Source organism: Antennarius striatus, chromosome 6 (genome assembly GCF_040054535.1).
Source record: "Antennarius striatus isolate MH-2024 chromosome 6, ASM4005453v1, whole genome shotgun sequence".
Classification (NCBI taxonomy): Eukaryota; Metazoa; Chordata; class Actinopteri; order Lophiiformes; family Antennariidae; genus Antennarius; species Antennarius striatus.
Genome location: NC_090781.1, coordinates 25479137 through 25487707, shown reverse-complemented (window position 1 = coordinate 25487707; position 8571 = coordinate 25479137). Strand labels below are relative to the sequence as shown.

The 8571-nt window shown below is 47.4% G+C and overlaps 2 protein-coding genes across 2 annotated transcripts; both read left to right on the top strand.

The window, feature by feature from the left end:
* The first annotated feature begins 463 nt into the window (after window positions 1–463).
* her8.2 (hairy-related 8.2) lies at window positions 464–1954 on the top strand. The gene is made up of 4 exons (XM_068318096.1): window positions 464–702; window positions 793–888; window positions 972–1050; window positions 1372–1954. The coding sequence occupies exons 1-4, from the start codon at window positions 640–642 to the stop codon at window positions 1662–1664; spliced, it is 531 nt and encodes a 176-aa protein (XP_068174197.1). The 5' UTR covers window positions 464–639; the 3' UTR covers window positions 1665–1954.
* A 2613-nt stretch (window positions 1955–4567) lies between these two features.
* Window positions 4568–7250, top strand: her13 (hairy-related 13). Its single transcript, XM_068317741.1, has 4 exons — window positions 4568–4734; window positions 4819–4905; window positions 5006–5087; window positions 5931–7250. The coding sequence occupies exons 1-4, from the start codon at window positions 4687–4689 to the stop codon at window positions 6332–6334; spliced, it is 621 nt and encodes a 206-aa protein (XP_068173842.1). The 5' UTR covers window positions 4568–4686; the 3' UTR covers window positions 6335–7250.
* Window positions 7251–8571: the final 1321 nt, after the last annotated feature.

Here is an 8571-nt window from a genome sequence, read left to right as displayed (position 1 = left end):
CACGACAGGGGACACACAAACCGTTTGTCATGAGGATGGGGCGCATGCGCACTGACTCGACAGCTGTTAAATAGAGGAATTATGAGTCAAACATTTAAAGTGTTCACAGATTGAAAATAAAAGTCAATAACTGACACCAGTTTTGTGTAAATTGGGTGAAAGCCGACACCCGTGGCTTTATCCTCGGGGTGTGCGTGTTTATCCTCGGGTAGTGTGTGTTTATCCTCGGGTGGTGTGTGTTGAGTGTCCTCCTTTTGCAGGTTGTGTATTGTTAAAGGACAGGTGAGGCTTCCCGTGGACTAAAGCGCAGTAACTCCACACTGTTCATCTCAGAGGAGAGGAAACGACGGTTTTTGTTGGGCTGCTGGGGGTGGGAGTGGGGCGTGGGGGTGGAGTGTTGTGCATGGTTTCAGGCTGGACATCTGTCGCTGGTGGGTATTCTTTTTTTCTAGGCCGGGTCTCTGGGCTGCTGAATGGAGGCAGTGACCTGTCAGTCGTGACTGATGGGACCCCGTGTGTGGGAAAATCCCACAACCAAAGAGTGGGGGGCATTCACATGCTAATTGCGCCCATAAATAAGACGGGCGCGGCGCGCCGTGGGCCCTAGAGGCGCGCTGGACGCTGACGAGGAGAGGGAACATGACTGCTTCATCCACGGCGCGCAACGTGGGGAAACATCCCAGCGCAAAAGAGGAGAGGAAGGTAGTTTTTACGCACGGATTTATCTGGATCCACTCCACGTGGGGCGTAAAAACGCGCCTTTAACGCGCCTTGTTGTCTCCCTCTTAACAGCTGAGGAAGCCGCTCATCGAGAGGAAACGGAGGGAGAGGATCAACAGTTGTTTGGATCAGCTGAAGGAAACCGTGATCGGAGCCTTCAGGCTGGATGTGAGTGATTGAATCATGTTTTTTCCCACGCATCCAGAATTAGAACGCAGATTTTAATCCACGTGTTTCTCGTGTCTCCACAGCAATCCAAACTGGAGAAAGCTGATATCCTGGAGATGACGGTGAAACATCTGCAGAACATCCAGAGGAGCAAACAGAACGGTGAGGAACATCTGCTTTCGATTATTTCTGTCTTATGGCGCAGCAGTATAATAAACCTCATAAACTTCATATATTCAGTTGTTAAATGACGTCATCTTTTATTATTATCGCAATAATAATATTTATATATTATATATTTAATATTTATTATATTTATAATATTTTAGAATTTTATTTACGTATTTTATTTGTTTATTCATTGTTAAATTTCCCCGCTGTGGGAGGAATAAAGGATTCTTATCTTATTTTAAGGGGAAGTTGTAGTTCCCGCTATCGCCACCAGATGCCGCTATAACCCCACTCTTCTCCTGTCCCCTGCAGACCCCGCGTCAGGCCTGGGGGGCCAGCAGAGGTACAGCACCGGCTACATCCAGTGCATGCAGGAGGTGCACAACATGCTCCTCACCTGCGACTGGATGGACAAGACTCTGGGCTCCCGCCTCCTCAACCACCTCCTCAGGTCCCTCCCCGGGTCCACCGACGAGCGCCCGTCGCCCTCCAGGAGAGACGGCCCTCCGCCGGTGACCCCTGGAGACCCCCTCCCCGGAAGGCAGCTCCAGGGGTCCCCAGTGGCCCCAGCGCTGGGGATGCTGGAGATGTGGAGGCCCTGGTGAGGCGGTGGATCGGTGCCGGGGGTCGTTGGTTCTCAGCCCCCACCCCCACCCCTGTTATGTATCTTATAGATATGCTGCTCAGAAGACAAACGTGGGGCAGTTTTGTTCCAGATTATCGTTGTAGGTGTGTTCTAATGACCACAGACCTTCCTCCAGTACTTCCCTTCAGAAGTCGACTTCCTGTAGCCTGAATTCTAGAGGCTCTTATTAATCCGTCGTGTATTTATTGTATTAACAACATTATTTATTGGATATTATAAGGTGTGACTTTGCTTCATAGAACTTTTTAAATAGATTTGATCTCTTCCTCCTTTTGCTGTATATTTAACCCAAGCCTTAATAATAAATAATAAAATGTTTTTCGCATTCTTGTGATTTTATTCCACTTTATGAATATAAATAATCTAGTTCACATTTATTTATAGGTATAATTCCAGCAGCTTTATTTATTACAGTTTCCCTTGTTTTCAAAGAGCTTACTTTTAATTAGATGGAAAAATTCATCTTTTATCTTAATATTCTAAGAGTTCAACAAATGACTCCTAATTAAACTGACATATAAGCACCTATTGATTTCATATAGATAGTTTGCTCATTTATCAACGGGTCTGTTCTTATAGTGTAACAATAGGGTGATGAGATCTGCTCAGCTAAATGGAATCTTACTGTGATGTATTCCATGAAAACACGAGTATTTAATATGTGTGCTGACGAAGATGAAGGAAACAGTTTAAATTAAAGGCTGAATACATAAATAAAACCAACACCAGTAGAATTATGGGACGCTTACCACGTCACGTGACACGGACCTGCCTTTTTTCTCCATTTCCTTTTGTTGTGGTGCGTTTAAAGTCCCTCCAGTTATTTCATTTCCTCAGCAATGGCTGCGTAAAGTTCAAACCACGTCTTTGTGGATTTATTTGGGGACTTGAGCCCATGACCTCAACATATCCCACACATTTTCAGTCAGTTAATGAAAAGTTAGGCAATAATAAATAAAATATACAGAGGTTAATGTGTCTTAAACGCCTCTGGCAGAGTTATCAACATTTTAATTTTAATTTTTTTTAAAAAAGACCAATATTCAGATGTTGCGCACCTGAAAGCACCACGATCACCTCCTAACGGTCGACACGTGGTTCATGCGTGTTCGATGAAGATGTGAGTCAGAGGCAGAAGCGCGCATATGGCGCGTTTCCACGCCACATGGAGCCGGGCAGCGAGAGGGGGACGTCTGGTCCCTCTGAGAGTTCACCAACAAAAGCGAGGAGCAGCAGCTGCTCCCCCCCCCACCATTAAACTGTGGAACAGGGAGGTGGCGAGGAGCCAAAGCCGCTCAGCTTGAAGGCCCACAACCTCCTTCAGTTTGGAGCACCAGTCTGGTGGCGCGTTTTCAGGTCAAAATGCAGAATAAACGCAGAAACTCTGCGCGTCAAAGCGCGCCTGAACGCACAGGATGGTGTTCACCTGACAGGTGGCTCCCATGGGTGCGTCTGGAGCAGACAGAACTCTATTGTGGGGGTGATTTGCATGATAATGCCTGCAAAAAAACTGTCATAACTGGAGCGTGGAGTTGGAGGATTTTATCAGAAATGCACAAAATTTACGCAAAGCGCAGCGACCAAAACGCAAGAAATCCAAAAGATAGAATAATTTAATGTGGGGGGGGGGTATTATATGAACAAATTTGTTCATCCGCGACATCAACCTGATATTCAGCCCAGCAGAGAACGTGAGAATGCAGCCGCGCACAAATCAGACGTCAGGAGACAAGCAGGGGAACAGACGAGGCGCGGGGGCAACACCTGTCGCTTTCTTTGGAGGAGGGCCCTTAATCTCCCCCCCCCCCCCGGCCGAGGGGCCGCCAGCAGCAGCTGCCATCTGAGGGCATCGCGTTACAGCCGGCAAACAGCCGGATAAATCTGCTGAGGCACGGACACAAAGCCCGGCAGAACCGCGAGTGGGGAGGGCGCAAAACAGGAAAAGAAATACCACCACTATTTCACAGCAGATTTCAGATTGTGCGGTTATTCTGGATTAAAGAAGGAGATAAAAGTGTGTCGTTCTATTCAAGACTAAAAACACCAAGTTCACCATATTTTATACAGTTGTTTTTTCTGGATTTTGAGACTTCTGTATCATAAATTTGATTATTTATTGATAAAAACAAATCAAACGCATCTGCAGTTTACATGTGAAAATAGATAGATAGATAGATAGATAGATAGATAGATAGATAGATAGATAGATAGATAGATAGATAGATAGATAGATAGATAGATAGATAGATAGATAGATAGATAGATAGATAGATAGATTTATCTCCCGGAGGAAATTGTATAATTCAGATTGAGAAAAAAAATATACAGAAGGAAGCTCAAAATATACAAATTTCTGTAAAAACATTTTGATAAAATTTTTCCAAAAATTAGATTTTTTCTTGCAATTATTTAATAGTTCAGGCTTTAAATGGTTTTAAGTCTCATGTCTGAGAATATTAATCAGATTATATTCAGATTAATATCCTGTTTTTATCATGAATGCCTGATAATGAATTGCATGAGTCTGAATACACAGACACACACACCTTCCAAAAGTGTGTGTGTGAGGAGGGGGGGTTAAAAAAAATAGTGCGGCCGGCCCCCCAACACAACAAACTGTTTGTTAAAGGTGCTCCGGCTCCTGGGGGCTCAGACCGGAGACAAAGGCGGAGGCCTCTGATTGGCTCCGGCCGTGTGCGCTCTGTCGTCCCCCAGCGGCGGGGGGGGGGGGCAACCCGGCCCCCATTCACATGTTAATCAGCCCCTATAAATACGGACGGCAGCCACGCAGCGGCCGCAGCGCGTCGCGCTCGGATTCTACCGCAAACACTGCGCGCCTCGTCCGCCCGCCTGGACGGTTACTTTTTTATTCCAACGCGAATCGTTCCGTCTGCCAGCTGCCCCCCCCTCCACCCCTGCCCCCCCCCGCCTCGGTGCCGACCGGAGAGGATCCACCGGCTCCCGGTGACACCGGACTGGAGATGGACGCAGAGGAGCCGGAAAGCGGGGCAGAGAAAGTGGACCGGAAGGTACGCGCGCTCTGCGCGTGCGTGTGTGTATGTGTGACAGTGTCGTGACGTCACGTCGATGACGTCATAATTGTGTTCCATCAGATCCGGAAACCTCTGGTGGAGAAGAAGCGGCGCGCGCGCATCAACGACAGTCTGCACGAGCTGCGGACGCTGCTCGCGGACGCGGAGGTGAGTGCGCGCGGGCGCGTGTGCGCGCGCACGGCGCACCTGTCCTCACGGAGGTAGATCCGGTCCGGTTCTGATGGACGTGTCCGGTTCTGTCCCGCAGCTTCATTCCAAGATGGAGAACGCGGAGGTGCTGGAGGTGACGGTGCGGCGGGTGGAGGACATCCTGAGGAGCCGGACCCGAGGTGTGTGGACAGGGCCCGGCCACGCCCACCGAGCCGCGGTGGATTCTGGGTCATGAGAGCTCTAGATTCTGTGTTTACGTCTGATTGTCTCGTCTCATTATGGGATGAATTATCTGATATTTGTGATAATCGATGTGTATGTGACCAAAATAGAGAGAAATTTTTAAGGAAATGACGTCAGAGGTACCGAACCCACGGGCCACACCCTCCCCAAGGGGTCACGTGATGTGTAGCTTCTTCTTCTTCTTCCTGGTAGCTCCATCCTCATCACCTTTCCACCATCATCCTCGACATCTCTCCTCTGGACGTGTCCAAACCATTCGAGTCCTCACCTCTGTCTGAAACCCATCACCTCTGTCTCTAACCCATCACCACTGTCTCAAATCCTTCACCTCTGTCTCAAATCCTTCACCACTGTCTCAAATCCTTCACCTCTGTCTCAAACCCATTACCACTGTCTCAAACCCATCACCTCTTTCTCAAGTCCGTCACCACTGTCTCAAACCCATCACCACTGTCTCAAATCCTTCACCTCTGTCTCAAATCCTTCACCACTGTCTCACATCCTTCACCACTGTCTCAAATCCTTCACCTCTGTCTCAAACCCATTACCACTGTCTCAAACCCATCACCTCTGTCTCAAATCCTTCACCACTGTCTCAAACCCATCACCTCTGTCTCAAACCCATCACCACTGTCTCAAATCCTTCACCACTGTCTCAAACCCATCACCTCTGTCTCAAACCCATCACCACTGTCTCCTGACCCTCTCCTCCAGCCGTTCCAGATGTATTTTCTCAGACCTTCTGGATTAAGTGGATTATTCTCTCCCTCCTCCTCCAGAATCCGACGTTCTCACCCGAGAAGCCAGCGAGCGTTTCGCCGCCGGCTACATCCAGTGCATGCACGAGGTCCACATGTTCGTGTCCACGTGTCCCGGGATCGACGCCACGGTGGCGGCGGAGCTGCTCAACCACCTGCTGGAGTGCATGCCCCTGAACGAGGACCACCTCCCGGACGTCCTGATGGATCTGATCGCTGAGACTCCTGGGAGTAACGGCGTCGCCTGGCAGGGCGGCGGCGGCGAGGCGCCCGGCTCCACTCTGGCGTCCCCCGCTCCCTCCGTCCTCTCCAGCGAGGACGTTTGCTCCGACCTGGACGAGACCGATGGCGAGCACAACCAGAGCTCCTCTGAGGGTGTGGAGAACAGGGAGACCTGCACGCGGTCCATGTGGAGACCCTGGTAGGGCGCCGGATCCCCACCAGAAGCATTCTGGGATACGCTGAACGGGAATTCTTTCAAGATGGGACACTGAGAAGGACAATTCCACCATACGGCACAAGATCTCTTAAAAACAACCATGCCAAATTTAATTCCTGGGAAGACCAACACCCCAGGATTTTCTCCTGGATTCCAGTAATCAATTAATCAATCGATCAATCAATCGTCCAGGGCATCTAGAGTCCCATCTGATCAGCAAACGCATCAGAACCACAGACCAGTCTGGGATTTATCTCCGTGACTTCACTCCTAAACTAAAGGCAGCAAGTTTTCAGTTTTTCTGTGGCATTCTGGGAAATGTAGGATTCCACTGGATGAGAGATTTGGTTGAAGTTTATGGAAAATCCATTCATTAGAAATTAAAATGTCACAGAAAAAATCTCCGCTGGTGTTCGAGGGAGAGTTCCCCCTTCCTCGTGTTACAGGAGCCGGGGCCCCTGGAGAGAGGGGGCCTTTGATTTCAGCCGTGACTCACTCCACTTCAGGTCGTCTGTTGTGAGTTCTTTTCACATCTGGAGCAAAATGAACACCAACAAAAGGACGAGGAGGAACATTTAACACTTTTCTTACATCGTTTTGGGGCCTTTATGGATTTGGACATCTGAAGAAACGTGATAGGAAGTAGGAGAAGATGAGCAGCGGGAATTGAACCCGCAGCCTTTGTGCATGGGACGAGTGTTATCTGCCCCCCCCCCCAGGGTGCACAATCGGTGTCGACATCTTTGTGTATATAGGGTTTGTAAGTGGAGAAAAGCTCTTTTAGAAACTGAGACGTTTGGTAATGCCTCTGATTAATATAAATATTTCTATGTAGTTTATCGGACCAGTAGCCCCCCCTCAGATCCACTTTATGTGTAATGATGTGTAGAAAAAAACAGTAAAATGTCTGAATTTACTAAATAAAATAACATTAATGAAAAGCTGTGGCTTGACTTCAATCACAGGATCAAATTTACGACGTGAGAAAAACAGAAAACGTCTGGAAGGATTGACCTCCAGCGGATGAAGACGAGACAAACTCGCGCATGCGCAGAGGCTTTGCACTATTTTAGTTAACCCTAACCCTAACCACATGCCCCAGTATCGATCTGCGCCACGCAAGTATGTGATAGATGCCAACAACATCAAACACATGTTGTTTTACCGTAAAGAGGAGCGTCTGAGGTGCGCGCCAAACATGTCCGTGCGTAATTACGCATGAGCGCGCATGTCGCGTCCACCGAGCGAAACGAATAAGGTCTGAAAACAGCAGTAAAGAGGAGTGGGGAGTGAAATGAACCCACTGGTGGGGCTAGACTTTAACCATTCAATGTCACGCAGAATTGTTTACTCGGCGCGGGGACGCGCGGCGCGGGCGCGGAAGGAGTCGCACCTTCTGGAGGTGGAGGGGAGCTGGGTGTGAACGCAGGAGGAAACGGAATGGAACGAGACGCGCTGATCAAAGCTGCGGAACATTTGACAGAGGAGCGTCAAATGGTTCCTGGGACAAAGAACAGCAGCGACTCAGAGGCTTCAAAGGGACCAGAGGAGCTTTGAGGGACACGAGGTGGTCACATAAAACCCGCAGGAACCGACAGGACTGGTTAGAAAACACCATCCAAACACCAAATAAATGGAACTTCAAGAAAAACCTAAAGAAAAGTAATTACTCCTTCAGGACAGAATAGTGGGGTTTAAACGTGATCACAACGTTTCACACTTGATTCATCAAAGTAGCTCTAATAAACGATTAAATAAATTAACCCTTCATCGTATAAACTGATACTTTATCAATTACAAAAAGAAATCATCTGTAATATAATATATACAGAGCAGCATTTTTTTTGTTCTTAATAATATCTTAAACAAAGTCAACAATTGATTAGTTTATTTAATATTAAAATACGTAAAAAGAGGAAAATAATTTCCTTATATGGGATTATTGAAGTATAATTCTTCTTCTTTTATATAATTTCAGAATCAGCTTCCCTGTTTCTGTTAAACATGAACTCAATCCACTTGTTGAGCTCATAAATGGGAGAGATCCGCGACACATAAAAGGATATTCCACATCTACCTTTAAATCTAATCGCAGCCTGTTTTCAAGCATTTTTATTGGTTCCCTAAATAACCAGGATGTGATCTTAACTCACATAAACAATGATTTACAGATTTAAGATGAAACAAGAAGATCTCAATCAATCAGTTATTCAATCAATTAGC